Raw genomic sequence first — 16,899 nt, 5'->3', positions numbered from 1 at the left:
AATTCTCTCTTCATGATAAAACTCTCTGCAAATTAGAAAAAGGGAAATTCCTTACCCTGATAAAGGGCATCATCAAAAGACCTATAAGCTATTACATTTAATGGTGAAAGACTAAGTGCTTTGCCCTTAAAATCCAGAATAGGACAAAGATATCTTCTGTCACAGCCACAGTCAGTGCAAAAAAGAAAAAGAAATAAAAGGAATACAGACTGGAAATGAAGAAATAAAACTGTCCTTATTAGTAGATAATATGATTTTCTATGTAGAAAAGCCCAATGTTTCTACAAAAAAAGTTCTAGGACTAATTTCAGCAAGGTTGCAAGATTCAAGATCAATACACAAAAATCACTTGTATTTCTGAATAGTAACAATGAACAATTGAAATTTGAAATTAAAGAAATGTGTATGCATAGATACATACACATAAATTATATGTGGTATGTATTTAATCTATTTATTTATTTGTATCAATCACACTCACAATAGCCGCCCAAATAAATACATACATACATAGGTTTAAATCTAACAAAACATGTGGAAAACCTTTATGCTGAAAACTATAAAATTCTGATTAAAAAAATACCATGTTTCTAAATAAGTGGAGAGACATACTCTCTACATGGATTGAGCAACTCTATATATATTTAAGATGCTACATATACAGTCAATTCTTCCTATCTGATCTAAGGTTTAACACAATTCCAATTAAAATACTAACAGGCTTTGTTTATAGATACAGACAAGCTAATTCCAACATTTTTATGGGCAAAGAATCTTAAATACTCACAACAATTCTAAAAAAGAATAAAGTTGAAGACTCACACTACCTGATTTTAAGACTTGACATAAAACAGTAGTAATCAACATAGTAGAATTTGGGCCAAAGGAAAGGTACATATATCCATGGAACAAAATAGGGAGTCTAGAAACTGACCTATAAAAATTCGGTCAATTGATTTTTCACAAAGACGCAAAGGCAAATCATTGGAGAGGGCTCAATGTTTTCAACAAATGGTACTGGAACAAGTGGACACCTGTATTAATGCTTTTCATTTTCCATATTTTATAATGTTTTGATATCTTAAAAAGCTTGCTCGCTGGGGAGAGTCTGCTCCTCCCAGGGCTAACCAATTCTTAGCCCAGGAGTAGAGGGTGGAGGGGGCACATCTTTCATATACAACCTGAACAACCTCATTAACTAACTCTCACACACCAAGTCGGTATTTTCTCCTGCTCTGAATCATCCCAGGGCTAGGTACAAGCAACTAGAGACCACCCCTATATCCCAAAGCACACTGGACTTATTCAAGCTAACCAATCCTATACTGCTTATCCTGATGTACCTTGCTTTTCCCTTGAAAACCCAATAAAGGCTATGTACTCAGCTTTCCCCTCACTCCTGCCTCTGCTTCACCAAACCTGGCACTTCTGTGACCCTGTGTGGCACAGCATGTTCCCTTCTCTCGGGAAATGGAAGTAAGCAGTTCATCTTTCAATAACATTGACCTCTCCATGTCAGCACTCAGTCATTTCCACAAATTAAAACCCCATGGGTATAATTTTAATACATCTATATGCAAAAAAATACACCTCGATCTATACTTCATGCCTTATATAAAACTTAAGTCAAAATAGATCATATATCAATGTCGAACTATAACATTTTTAGGAGAAAACATAGAAGTTTTTGTGACCTTTAGTTGGGTGAAACACTCTTAGATATAATGCCAAAAGCATGACCCATAAAAGAAATTCCTAAGTTAGACTCCATCAAAATTAAAACCCTTTGTTCCCTGAAAGAAACTGATATATGAATAAAGTTTCAGACTGGAAGACAAAATATGCAAACTCAACAATAAGAAAACAAACTCAAGTTTTAAAAACTGGCAAAACAGAGATTGCAAATAAGTCCTTGAAAAGATGCTCAGTATCATTAGTCACTCCAGAAATACAAATTAAAACAACTACCACTACACACGTATTAGAACAGTTAAGATATAAAAACAACAACTGACAAGTGTTGTGAAGGATGCAGAACTACCGGAACTCTCGTATATTACTGGTTAGAATGAAAAATGTTATGGTCATTCTGGAAAACAATGTGGCAATTTCTTGTAACGTTAAACAGACATTTACCATACCATCCAGTAAGCTCGCTCCTAGGTACTTACCCTAGAAATATGAAAACTTATGCTCACACAAAAACCTGTAAACAAATATTCATAGCAGCTCTATATTCACAATCACCCAAAACTCGAAACAACACAAATGTCCAACTGATAAATGCATAAACACTGTGGTACACTCATGTAACAGAATACTATTCAGCAATAAAAAGAAATGAACTATTGATCCATGCATAGCACTGATGAATCTCAAAGACATTATGCTGAGGAAAAGAAGCCAGTCTCCAAGTTACACGCTATAGGATTCCATTTATATGACACTCTGGAAAAGACCCACCTATAAACACAGAGCACAGGTCAATATTTGCCAGGGGTCAGTGTTGGGTAGACAGTCTGACTACAAAGGGGCAGCATGAGCCAAATTTTTTGGAGTGATGGAATTGTTCTGAATCCTGATTGTGATGGTGGTGGTTACACAAATTTATACATGGGTTACAGCTTGTGAAATGTATACCCAAAAAAGGTATTTTGTATATAAACTTTTAATAAAAGTCATTTTAAAGAGGCAAATGAAAATATTTGAGGGAAGGATACTTTTTTCCCAAATAAATCATTGGGTTCAATTTTAATATTTAGTTTATGCAAATTTTGAAGAATAGATCTTATAGTACTGATAGAAGTTGCAATGGTCAAATCCATTTTGTCAACCAAGTTAAGAAAGACAGTGGCTTAGAGGCATGTTCAAACTCTCAGACTTTAATTTTAATTGGACAAATCATCAATCCATGGGGTGGCTGTCCAGATAAAAAATGTTACTCAAATCATATACTGCTATGAAAAACTGAAATTCAATTTTCAAACTCTAAATGTTTCATTAATCTCAGAAATTAAATCCCTTAAGAATCATGACCCATCAAGCATCGCACTCCCTTCTGCAGATATTTACTCTTTTTTGCCCCTGGCCTTCAAAATACTGAAAGAAAAAAAAACTTACAGCTTTAAGGGTAAGATCACACTGAAAAACAAGTTTCTGGAGTTGTGTTAAAATTTCTCTTTTGGTATTTTCTAGATCGTTTCGTCTCTCTTCAACATTTGTCACACAAACTTTGTAGAGTTCATTTGCTTCTTCTACCTTCAGGAATATCACAGAAAAAAAGAAAATAACACTGACCACTAGAATTTATATTTTAAAACAAATACATATATAATAAAACTCAATTTAAATAATTGAAAAATCTTTTTATACAAAAATTATGAAATAATCTGTTTCAAAGAGAATATTTCTGAAGATAACAATGTGTTCTGGTCAGTGATTCATGGGCACCTGACTTTAATGGACAGTCAAGTAGGACTTACAATTAGTATACTATGTACGAAATACATGTGTACTTCTATTTAACAGCCTTTTCTATTTACAGTCACCATTTTCTTTATAATCTTCTTATAAACAATATAAAGTTCCAGCCTAGCTTTGCTATCAGGTACTGGAATCAGTATACATATACACACAGTTGCCTAAAGGTGAACTTCCTGAACAATCAAGTCAAAATATTAAACTACTGCTTTCTCTAAGATACTTTTTCATAAACAAACCCAAAGATTTAGAAGGTAGGCAAAAACCTCTTAGCATACTGATTCTCAGGGTGTGGATCCCACCACCAGCAGCAGCAGCATGACCTGGGGACCTGTTGGAAGTGCAAGCTGCCTGGGGCCAATCCTAGAGCTACTCAATCAGAAACTCTGGATTTGGGGGGTGGGGGGCAGTAGCCTGTTTTAACAAGCCTTCCAGGCCATCCTGAGACTTAGCAGATTATTGCTAATTCAACTTGCAAACAAAAAAGATGATTACTTTTTGAAGAGCCTCCTCTTCCAACCTTCGCTTTTTTTCTAGCTGCTTGTTGAGATTTTTGACTACTCCACCAGTTGAGCACAGATGCTCCTCTTCTGCACGAAACATGGAAGATTTTGCTTTTTCGTACTCATCCTGACGTTGCATGCATAACAGTTTTGCCTTTTTAAGAGCAGTCTCTGTTTCAAGCTACACAGAAAAAAAAAAAAAGACTATTAAATGCAGAATAAGAAACCCTAATGTATAAGCTTCTTTAGCATATTCAACAAGCTAATTAAGACAGCATTTTAGAAAAACTACAGAGTAAGATGCATCTTCTACGGTAGGTGCTTATATACTGCAGATGATTTTAGATATTCACAAATAGGTAGATGAAACTCCATCATAACCTGTTTAATTTTTTTTTTTTAATTTTTTATTTTTTAACGTCTATTTATTTTCGAGACAGGGAGAGACAGAGCATGAACAGGGGAGGGTCAGAGAGAGGGAGACACAGAATCTGAAACAGGCTCCAGGCTCTGAGCCATCAGCACAGAGCCTGACACGGGGCTCGAACTCACGGACCGCGAGATCATGACCTGAGCCGAAGTCGGCCGCCCAACCGACTGAGCCACCCAGGCGCCCCTGTTTTTTTTTTTTAAATTTACATCCAAATTAGTTAGCATATAGTGCAACAATGATTTCAGGAGTGGATTCCTTAGTGCCCCTTACCCATTTAGCCCATCCCCCCTCCCACAACCTCTCCAGTAACCCTCAGTTTGTTCTCCATATTTATGAGTCTCTCCTGTTTTGTCCCCCTCCCTGTTTTTCTAGTATTTTTGTTTCCCTTCCCTTATGTTCATCTGTTTTGTCTATTAAAGTCTTCATATGAGTGAAGTCATATGATTTTTGTCTTTCTCTAATTTCACTTAGCATTAATACCCTCCAGTTCCATCCACGTAGCTGCAAATGGCAAGATTTCATTCTTTTCGATTGCCGAGTAATACTCCATTGTATATATATACCACATCTTCTTTATCCATTCTAGATGAAACTCCATTATAATACTAACCATTTTATTTTGTTCCTGTTTCCAAAGTTCTTTTATTTCTTTCCTTTGTTTTTCCATTTCATTTTTCCTCCCAAGTAGAGGCTGTCAAGAGCATTTTAAAAAAAGGAAAAAAAGCTGTTATCTAAAGGTATGCTGTTGTTAAAGAAATGTGTATTACACATATACATTTTTACCTGCACAAATTTGTTGGCTTGGAGTGCTGCGATTGTTTGTTGCAAAAGATGACTGTTTTTGATATCACTAAGAAGAGCACTGGTAAATAGAGACTGCAATGGCATAAACTCCTAGAATTCAAAATTGAAAAGTAAATTTTCCAATAGAAATAGCACTAAAGTTCTAGATCTCCCATTACTCTTCTTCAGAAGGAGAAATTTTAAGTTTAGACTTTTTTTGCAGAAAAACTAGTCATAAATACGACTATATGAAAAAAATACTGAAGAATATTAATTATAAAACTAGGTAGCAAAACTAGTGGCTAACAAGACAATCAATATTTGCATAAAATTGTGAATTTCCTCATTTTTTTCCATAATGGGTATCCATGTAAGTTTAAAAGGATTTTAAGTCTAGGGGTGCCTGGGTGGCTCAGTCAGTTTAGTGTCCAACTTCAGCTCAGGTCATGATCTCATGGTTCATGAGTTCAAGCCCCGCATCAGGCTCTGTGCTGACAGCTCAGAGCCTGGATCCCACTTCGATTCTGTGTCTCACTCTTTCTCTGCCCACACCTGCCGCCCCCCAGCCCCACCCCCCCCAGCCTGTGCTCTATCTCTCTCAAAATTAAATAAATGTTAAAAAAAAAATTTTTTTTTAAATAAAAGGATTTTAAGTTGAGCATTTCATTTCTTTCCTATATTAACTACACAATTTTCTGATTTTGAGAGGCACTATCAGTAGCTCATCTGGGTAATCTCTTGGTACAAAACCCTAGGAGTTCACTGAACACTTACCTGCATTCCAATGTTACTTCTAGTTGCCTCTGCCAACTTGACAATATTTCTAGTGGACTCCAATTCTGAAAAGGTCAAAGAAAGTATCAGAAGGTAAATTAACTTATTTTTCCCTTCTATACTCTAAAATTATTTGTAATTCCCAATTTAAAGAGTGAGCACACATAGTAGTCTGCATCATATGATACTATGACTCTTAACCAGAAATGCTCATGAAACCCACTAGGAAACTTTCAAAATATAGTTGCTTGGCCTCAATTCTTAGGAGATGTGACCTAGGCCTGTGTATTGCCCTTTTATAAGGCTATTCAGGTGATTCTGATGGGCATTCCCTATAAAGGGCAAATAATGTGGTAGAAAGAGCACAGGCTTTGGGTAAATCCCATATTCTTCCAGTTACTTATATAATCCTAGGCAAATCTGCTATCTGACCTTAGGCAAATCACCTGTCTTGTTTGCCTGAGCTGTAAAATGGGAAGAATTCTTTTCTTGCCTTCTTTCCAGGGTTTTGGTAAGGATTAAATGAAGTACAGGATGTGAAAGTATTTTGTCAACTGAAAACACTGGGGAAAAAAACCTAACTATTAAGATGTTTCTATCGCCTGTGCTCATACACCTATTGTTGCTTTTATTTCTTTTAACCATATTATCTGATTGCAATTCTTTTCACCCACTGGAGTATGACTTCCTTAAAGTCAAAGACAGTATACTATTTGTCTTTGTGTTCCCAGATTGAGTGGTTGGCCCAAAGTAAAGTTCAGTAAGTACATTTATTGTAAGAAAAGTCTTTCCTATTTCAAGAAGAGAAAATGGACAATGATTTTATTCACTACAATGAAACAGCTACTAATTTGGAATCATATTAGTCATCGTCTGTAGAAAATGAATTGTGAACAATTTAGTTCTTACACTCCAAAGTTAATCAGATGCCCTAAAGGGCAACTCACCCAAGTTAAGCTTCTTCTCAACCCATGAAACTATGTTCTTGGTATATTTTGACCACGTTTTAGCATAAGACAAAGCCAATTCTACAGAATCAGTGTTCTTTAATAGCACGCTGTCTAGCTCTATGGGAGAAAAATTTCCTGAAAATAAAAATATCAAGTATATATTAAATATCAGCACATAACTCTAAACAAAGAAGCATTCAAATCCTAAGATGTTCTTCAATGAAAACTGTTTTAAAAAAATTCCAGTGGCAAATTTAGACATAAAGGTCACAGTTCAAATTTAAAATGGTTTTAAATTATAATGTATGTTTTATTTTTAATATATATTCCTATTATTCATCAAGTTACAAGCCCTATAGAATTTTTTTAAGTTTATTTATTTTGAGAGAGTGAGAGAGAGCGGGGGGTGGGGGCAGAGAGACAGGGACAGAGAGAGACTCCTAAGCAACTCCACACTGTCAGTGCAGAGCCAGATGAGGGGCTCAAATCTGAGATTGTGACCTGAGCCAAAGTCGGACGCTTAACCAACTAAGCCACCCAGGGGCCCCAAGCCGTTTAGAATTCTTGACCAGTCTCTCCATTATCTATCTACTGTAGCAGGTTTTTTCCCTTAAGTATTTATGTAAAGTTTGATACATCAGTTTGTGTTAAAAATGAACACTTTAGGTTACCAAGCAAGACATTAAGTAATCCAAAAACACTTATGAAAAGTAATCGCAAAAAAATTTGACTAAGATTTTAAGTACCTCAAGCATTACCTTTTTCATTAGATGAGTCCACCGATTCCACAGAAACATTTTCAAAAGACTTACAACATGGAAGAAAACAAACTTAAGATTAGAGCAGAAGCTAACAGATTTTTGCTTCAGAAACTTTTCATTCTGATTTGTTATGTGACATAATTCCTGTTAAAGAATGTCAAGTATTTAGAACTCAAAGGGCTTAAGAAATCTGTTTAAATGCTATGACATCTTTTAAGAATTGTATACCTATTTACAACTGCAGTTCTCAAGATCTAAGAATAAATAACCTCATTGTTTGCTAACAGCATTAATTAACATTAATAAATCCATTCAAAACATACAATTCTGCAAATTTTAAAAATATTAGTCAGGAAGTTATAGAAGCAATCTAAATATTTATATTGTCACTTAAACAGAACACAAAGACCTGTTTCTTCCAGCCATCTTTTACCATTTTATCATATAATAAGCATTTCTCTGAAGGTCTAGTGAACAGCTTAGAGCACAATGTTCTATGATGATGGAAATGTTCTGTATCTGCACTGTACAATAAGGTAGATACTAGTTACATGTGGTTATTTGAGCATATGAAAAGTGGCTAATGTAAATCAGAAGTATATTTTTAATTTTACTTAATTGAAATTTAAAGAGTTACATATGGCAAGTGGCTACCTTACTGGACAGTGTAGGAAAACATATCTACCAAAATTGTGAGATCTTAAACAAATTTGATCTCTTTGGTTGGGCAATACAGACCATGCAGGGATTCAATGCAAAAGGGATTAAAGAGACTGGGTTTGAAGTCCAGCACTCACTTAGTAGCTGTAGGACACCGGGCTCAATATTTAAGCTCACGTAACTTTGGTTTGCCCTCTGTAAAATGGGGATAAGAACACTACTTCCCTAAGGCTACTTTAAGGATTAAGATGATGGAGGCTGAGCACAGTGCATAGTACATAATAAACAGCATTAAGTAAATGGCAACTAGTATTTAAAGATATTTTTAAAAACTCTTCACCAAAGTAACTTAACTTTATGATTAGAATTCTATCATCATGGACCTTTAAAGCTCAATCTCGGTTTAATTAAAAACTGCAAAAAGGAAAACAAGGTGCAAAAGAAAAAAGGAAAAGGTATTTTCCTATTAAGAATTATTATAATAAGTGTGAACAATAGAGGCACAAAAACAAGAAATACGAGTCACACCAAAAATTTTAATTGTCCAGAGCTGTCACACTGATATAATGTTATTATAGCTTCTGAATTAGTAGTTATGTTTAAAAGATAAAATTAAAGGAAAATTATAAATGATAGCAAAATAATTAAAGATCACTAGTGTGATATGGTTTATACATTATCCTTCCTGACTAATCAATGGATGACTTCAGAAATAATCATAATTGTTTTCTCAGTGTTACTGTACATATAACAAATACTTCAATTAGTCGTTCATATTTTGTATCATTTTAAGAAAGATCTGCAGTTTTTATACTATTTTGATATAATACAAATACTTGGCACAGTTCCAAGTATTTGCTGAAATCTTTTTGGATTTGAACATTCTTAACAAGAAATGAACAACATATGTCCTTATTGCAGTTTTTTAAAAATGATTATTTATTTATTTATTTATTTATTTATTTTGAGAGCAAATGAGGGAGAGGCAGAGAGAGGGAGGGAGAAGAGAGAATCTCAAGCAGTCTCCCAGTTGTCAACCCAGAGCCTGACACAGGGCTCAATCCCATAACCATGAGATCAGGACCTGAGCTCAAATCAAGAGTTGGACGCTTAACTGAGCCACCCAGTGCCCCCTTATCACAGTTTTGAAAAATAGCTTCTTGCATTTAGAGAACAATTTTTAGTCAAACAAAAATATTACTATTATAAATCTTTAAAGCAGCAATATTCTACAAATATTCTTCATGTTCTATTATTCCACAGCAATTTTTCTTCAAATTGGGAACCAGAACTGCAATCCTCTGACATAATACTCTTAGGCAGAATTAAGACCTTCAGGTCTACTAATAAGTGTTTCATGGCAACAAACTATAGGCTGTGTAAAAAGATTAACACCCTCTCTACTTCTTGCATTATTTTTCTGTTTCCACCAATCTTTAAGATCTGTGACAATGTCAGGAAGAAAAAATGGTTAAGAATTACTTACTAAAATTTTGGACCGTATGACATATAGATTCATTACATAAAACACCATAAAACTATCAGAGATAGTCTTTTAAAATGATAGCTCCACTTAGAAAGTATAATTAAATTTTTGCTCCAGAAACTGACCATAATTATATTTAAAATAATTTTTTTAATGTTTATTTATTTTTGACAGAGAGACAGAGCATGAGGAAGGGAGGGGCAGAGAGAGGGGGAGACACAGAATCGGAAGCAGGCTCCAGGCTCTGAGCTGTCAGCACAGAGCCCGATGTGAGGCTCGAACTCACAGACTGTGAGATCATGACCTGAGCTGAAGTCGGACGCTCAACCAACTCAGCCACCCAGGTGACCCTACCATAATTATATTTAAAATGAACTGATCTGTTTTTCTTGCTCAACTCAAAAACTATCAAAGACTACTGCTGAGATTAAAATCAGGAAATTACTGGAATATTATGTTAAAAATATTAAACTCTCTGCTTTCACACAAACCTGGCTTACCTTACTTTCCCGAGAAACAGGCAGCCGCAATAACGAATCATTGCCTACATCTCCCATAAGGAAGTTTGTCAGGCTATCCAGGGAAGTAAGAATAAGAAACAGAAATAAAAAGACAAGTCATTACATTGCTCTGTCACAGGCTTTACATTCAACATGTAATCTAGAATAAATTTTTTTTTAAGTAAGAACCTTAGAAATAAACTCCTAGGAACTTATTCACATAGTCACTTGCAAATGGATGTTGCTTCTGAACAGCTCTAAAGACACTGGCAAATACAGTAATAAAACAATAATGAATATAGCTTTTCCAGTATTGTGATAATATTTTATATTGGTTAATATTTACTTTCCAAGTCTCTACTGAATTATATGACATACTCTGAGATACCCAGGCCCAAATTCTTTAAATGACAGTCTCTACTTACATATTCCCAAAGGTAAAGGCCAAGGTTTCAATGGAAGAAAATACTTCTTTGAAGAGATCGTTTTTATTTTCTTCATTAACTTCTGTGAAGTTCACAGCTATGGGGAAAGGTTGGTTACAATAAATGAGAGAGAAAACATTTTATTTTTTAATTGTTTTTTTAATGTTTATTTTTGAGAGAGAAAGAGAGCACACGTGAGCATGTACATGATCAGGGAGGGGCAGAAAGAGAGGAGGAGAGACAGAATCCCAAGCAGGCTCCGCGCTGCCAGCCTGGAGCCTGACAGAGGGCTCAAACTCACTAACTGTGAGATCATGACCTGAGCCAAAATGAAGAGCTGAATGCTTAACTGACTGAGCCATCCAGGTGCCCTGAGGGAGAAAACATTTTAAACTAGATTCATACAAAGTCATTTAATCTCTTAAAAATTCACCATTACTTCTAGAAGCACTAGAAGATTTGGGAACTGAGAAGCCTAATACACACAATGAATATGATGTTCAAGTTCTTCATTAAGAAAAATAATACAAAAGAATCAGCTTGCATAAAAGTAGCTGGCATTCCAAACTTCCTACTCCATGCATTACATAATTTGACACATCTAAAAAGTGATGCAATGTGAAATCAATCCATCTTGAAGTCACAGAGTCCATATTACATCAGACCTCTCATTAAGAGCACCCTATTTTCTCTATGTTTATTGCTTTATGGCATTTAAAAAAATAGATAAATGCACTGTGGGCCCACTTTAGTCAAATGAACTACATTTTTCACTAAGAATTACCACTAATTGACACCATATATACATTTGACATAGCATAAATCCTACATACAAAGCATATCACATAAACACCCAATGCTTTAGAAAATTTAAATTCCTAGTTATTTATAGCTTTATTTCTTTCAGGCTCTTGGGCTCTGAGGTTCAGGCTAATTTGATATATATAGCTGTCTCTTGTTTGCCAAAGAGACAGTCCAACCATTTTGCATTTTGTGAAAAGCAAATTGTGAAACATAACTGAAAAAGGTTTCTTATTATAACTTCTCTAGGCACCTTTGTTAAAAGCCCAGATATAATTTACCAAGACAAAATCTGAAGGTGGAATTGGCAATTTTTTTTAAAGTAACCCCTTCTACTTAAGTTGAGTTTAATGAGCAACTGGCTCCCTGTGTCCCGTCCTCCCTAGGATCCTAGCCAGTAAAGGAAAGGTAAAGAGACCAAGTGAAGAGGAAGCCATCCTTTGCTTAACACAAGATGTTTTAAAGCTTGGCTGCATAATACAATCATTGCTTAAAACCAAAAATCTGGGTCCTACCGCCAAAAATTCAGATTTCAAAGGTCTGATGAAGCATTGGTATTTGTTCAAAAATCTAGGAGGTTTAAAAACCAAAAATCTGGTCCTACCACCAAAAATTCAGATTTCAAAGGTCTGATGGAGCATACGTATTTATTCAAAAGCTCTCCCAGGTGATTCTAATGTGCAACTGGGGTTGAAAATGCTTGCTGGAAAGCAAGAATTCCTAAGCAAGGATGAATGAAACCTCAAGCCTCTAAACCTCATGAAATTACAACCAAGCTTTTACATGGATAAGCCTCTGTAGACATGAGGGGCTCAGGTCTATATCTTTTATTAGACTCTTCTAAGGTATCCCCAGTACAAACAAAAAGAAAAACTTAAGAACCACAATAAATAATTTAAAAACTATTTTTGGACTTCTACTCTGGCCAAGATGGAAAATCAGGTTTATACTTCTGTCTGAAACAACTAGAAGAAACTCATACCAAATACATGAAACAAAAATTTTCAAGACATCGGCTGTCAGGCAACGAAGGACAAGTATCTTGACAGACAAGAAACATGGGAGACAAGAAACATGGAAAGCTCAAAAAGAGCCCCAGCTTACTGCCTAACATCACACAAATTACATTTCCCAGCAAAGGTAACTACTATGGGTAAAGGTCACTTTATAATAATGGAGTCAATTTATCAAGGACATAATTCTATACAGTTATGCCCCTGATAAACAACTCAAAATGCACGAAGCAAAACCTAGTAGAATTGCAAATAGACAAATTTATTTACAGTTACAGCCAGAGATTTCAATAGCCCTCTCTCAATAATTGACAGAACAGGTAGATGGAAAATCAGTAAGGATATGGAAGACTTCGACGATACTATCAGCTACCTCTCCTAGACAGACATTTATAGAACATTCCATCCAGTAACAGCAGAACACATGTCTTTTCAAATACACACTAAATATTTGCCAAGATAGACTACATTATGGGCCATAACACAAGTTAAAATGTGTTTAAAAGGATTCAAATCAGGCAAAAAATGTTCTGTGACTAGATGGAATTAAATTAGAAATAACGGAAAGATCTCTGGAAAATCCCAGATACCAGGAAACTAAATAACACACTTCTAAATAACCCATAGCTTGAAGAAGAAAAAAGGAAATTAGAAAATGTTTTGAACACAAGGAAGATGAAAACACAACATATCAAAATTGATGAAGGAGGGGTGGCGCCTAGGTGGCTCAGTAGGTTAAGCATCTGACTCTTGATTTTGGCTCAGATCATGATCTCATAGTTCATGGGATGGAGTTCAGCGTCAGGCACTGTGCTGAGAGTGTGGAACCTGCTTGGGATTCTCTCTGCCCTTCCCCCCATGTCTTTCTCAAGAAAAGAAAGAAAGAAAGAAAGAAAGAAAGAAAGAAAGAAAGAAAGAAAGTTAGTTTTAATGAAAGGGGGCCGCAGGCAGGTGTAGAAAGGAGGGTTTACAAAGGGGTACACATTATCTGAACTGTGACAGTTTCACAGGGTATGCATGTCAAAATTGATCAAATTGTGTCCTTTAAATACATGTACTTTATTGCATATCAGTTATACCCTGCTTTAAACATCTCATTGGAAAGTAAACTTTATTATTTTTTTATTTGGATTTTATATTGAGATGGTTTTTTTTTTTGAAGATTTCATTTTTTATTTATTTTTCAACATATGAAATTTATTGTCAAATTGGTTTCCATACAACACCCAGTGCTCATCCCAAAAGGTGCCTTCCTCAATACCCATCACCCACCCTCCCCTCCCTCCCACCCCCCATCAACCCTCAGTTTGTTCTCAGTTTTTAAGAGTCTCTTATGCTTTGGCTCTCTCCCACTCTAACCTCTTTTTTTTTTTTTCCCCTTGGAAAGTAAACTTTAAATAGTAACTTATAATGTATATTTAAAATAACCTATAACCAGCAAAAATGTAAAGCCTACTTATATTTCCTAACCTTAACCTGTTAGACTTTAAAGAAAAAAAAAATACCTTATAACACCACACCAAATTCTACAATTATTGTTTCTTTCCTAAATGGTTTTCATAGCACTAAACATGACTGGGAGATTTAAGAAGTAGTAATTGTGAATAGTGAAAAGACACTTACTTGAACATCTTCTTTCTTTGCCTTCCTCCTTACTTGAATGAGATTACAACCATCCAATGAAAATTCCTATTATTGCCCTTGCCTCCAATTCAAAACAGCCCTATATTTCTAATATCCTTTCTCTTTTTTTTTTTTTCTTTTTCTTCTGCTCAGTGTTTCAAAGAAAAGTCTTTGGCTCCTTTCCAGTAATAAATCTTCCCACTCTCTCCTGCATTCTCCAAAACTCTGGGCCACCTTCCTCCATAGTTTTATGATCTCTAACTCAACTGACCTTTTTTCTAGGGCGCCTGGGTGACTCAGTCGGTTGAGCGTCTGACTTTGGCTCAGGTCATGAGTTTGAGCCCCACATCGGGCTCTGTGCTGACAGCTCAGGGCCTGGAGCCTGCTTTGAATTCTGTGTCTCCCTCTTTGCTCCTCCCCTGCTCACACTCTTGTCTATCAAAAATAAATAAAGATAAAAAAAAAATTTAACTGACATTTTTTCTTATGCTACTAACATACTCAAATCTTTCCTATGTGAAAAAACTTTAATTTTACCATATTTCCTCTTCAAACTTAACATTTATTTATTTATTTATTTATTTATTTATTTATTTATTTTTTACTGCCAAACCTCTATAAATAGGTCATAACTAAATTCACCAGGATTTGGCTTTTCATCCAGTTTAATCGTTATCAGAGGCTGAAAAACTTTGTAAAGGGCTTGAGAGCAAATAGTTTAGACTTTTCAGACCATACGGTAGGTTGTAACTATTCAACTTGGTCTAAAGGAGCCATACATAAATGAATGAGATATGGTGATATATAAATGAGTAAGAATGGCTGTGCTCTGGTAAGACTATTTACAAAAATAGGCAGGCCAGATTTGGCCCACCAGAAGTAGTTTGCTGAGCCTGGTTAAGAGGATGGGTCCCGAAGCCAGTCTGCCTAGGTTAAATCTAACTATGTCTCCTACTAAGTTAAGTAACACAACTGCTCTGTGCCTCAGTTTCCTTATTTATAAAATATGGACAATAGTATGTATTTTGAGAACTGTTATAAAAACTGAATAAACTCAGAACAGAGCCTGCTACACAGAAAATGCTCAATAAATGTTAGTTATTATTTTCACTCAAAACCACTTTGAACACTGGCAACAAAAACCTATTGGTCAAACTTGGAGGCCTTTTTTCTTCCAAGTTTTCATCCTACCTGACTACTCTGCAACTCTCAACAACTCTACCACCTAATTTGTGTGCAACCTTGGGCAAACCTCTCTATGTCCCAGCTTCCTTATCTGCAAAATAAGTTGACAGTACAATATAGTATTGACCTGAAAAATTTGCTGTGCAGATTAATAGCATAATCCAAGCAAAATTTAACAGTGTCTAGCATACAGGAAGTATATCGTCAATAATGTCTGCTATTACTACTACAAATATTAACCACTTGCTTCCATCTTGAAGTCTTCTGCACTGTTAGAAGCAGTTTGTTAAAGATAGTAACTAGAAGGAGAGGGCTTCAGAGTTTCAGACCAGAGTTCAAATCTAACCATTACCACTTCTGGAGTTATTCTGGATACACCACCTCACTACAATTTCTTCGTCTGTAAAATGGTGTATTATTCAAAGAAACGTCAAGCGCTTAGAGTACCCTGCTTGATAGTGAACATGGTGCCCTCATGTTCTATATCTATCTATTGACAATTTTACTTAATAGTCGTTCCACTCAGCCTGCAGTTCTCACCTTGGCTCTCTTCTCTATACATTATGCCCACAGAATCACATCCTCTTTCATATCTTTGAGGTAAATGGATCCTTAAAAACTACCTGTCTAGTTTTAACCTCTGAGCTCCAGATCCACACTTCCAATGGTCTGTTTGATATATTCCTTCTGCTTCCCAGGCTTTACCCACATTATAATCTCAACATGTCCTAATTGAACTCTACCCTCTCTTCTAGTCTGCCCTTTAAGCCAACTCTTTTCCATACATTTCTTAGCTCATTATCTTTACTTTCAAGATGGCTCTAAAATATTTTCTTCCCTTCCATTCCCACTGCCATTTAGTTCAAAAGGCCACATTTTACTTCTAGTCTGGACTATTTAACAACCTGCTAACTGGTTTCTCTGTCTCCACTCTCTTCTTCCTATTAGACATTCTTCAAAATTCCATCAAAATTTTGCTCAAGGTTTAAATAATTATCTCCCTTGGGTTCCTTATTAAGTCACTAAGCACTAAGGCACATTTAGTATCTCTTTAAGAAATCACATGAATAGCTTTCATACATATCATCTATTAGTGATTTTCAAACTTTTTTGACCACAACCTTGTGTAAGAAATACATATTATATCATGACCAAGTATACCATACACACATAATAGTTATAAGTTATATAACACCTATAAAGTTTCTGAAACATTCTTAGGTCTTTTTTTTTTTTTAAGTTTATTTATTTATTTTGAGAGACAGAGAGTGAGCAGGGGAGGGGCAGAGAGAAAGAGAGAGAAAGAATTCCAAGCAGGAATTCCAAGCAGGAATGTGCTAAGAGCACAGAGCCTGATGTGAGGCTCCATCTCATGAACTGTGAGATCATGACCTGAGCTGAAATCAAGAGTAGGATGCTTAACCAACTGAGTCACCCAGAAACCCCACATCTTTACATCTGATACAATAGTGTTGTATTCTGGTTTTTCTTTTCTATTCTCTTTTGTATTTTAAAAATGTTG

General features: G+C 35.4%; 1 protein-coding gene across 5 annotated transcripts in view; it reads right to left on the bottom strand.

Moving 5' to 3' along the window:
- ARHGAP29 (Rho GTPase activating protein 29) overlaps positions 1–16,899 on the bottom strand; it is a 64,136-nt gene that overhangs the window by 24,102 nt on the left and 23,135 nt on the right. For all 5 annotated transcript variants that reach the window (XM_078451641.2, XM_078451642.2, XM_078451643.2 and 2 more), the window contains 9 exons: positions 10,756–10,852; positions 10,331–10,403; positions 7,682–7,730; positions 6,921–7,058; positions 5,974–6,038; positions 5,200–5,310; positions 5,027–5,107; positions 3,976–4,164; positions 3,121–3,258 (listed from right to left, as the gene is read on the bottom strand). In XM_078451641.2, coding sequence (XP_078307767.1) covers positions 3,121–3,258; positions 3,976–4,164; positions 5,027–5,107; positions 5,200–5,310; positions 5,974–6,038; positions 6,921–7,058; positions 7,682–7,730; positions 10,331–10,403; positions 10,756–10,852 — 941 coding nt within the window. The remainder of the gene's footprint in view (positions 1–3,120; positions 3,259–3,975; positions 4,165–5,026; positions 5,108–5,199; positions 5,311–5,973; positions 6,039–6,920; positions 7,059–7,681; positions 7,731–10,330; positions 10,404–10,755; positions 10,853–16,899) is intronic.

The sequence above is a fragment of the Panthera onca genome, chromosome C1 (genome assembly GCF_046562875.1).
Source record: "Panthera onca isolate mPanOnc1 chromosome C1, mPanOnc1 haplotype 2, whole genome shotgun sequence".
In the NCBI taxonomy this organism is placed as follows: Eukaryota; Metazoa; Chordata; class Mammalia; order Carnivora; family Felidae; genus Panthera; species Panthera onca.
The sequence above is the reverse complement of the archived record's forward strand: the minus strand, read 5'-3'. Positions and strand labels throughout refer to the sequence as shown.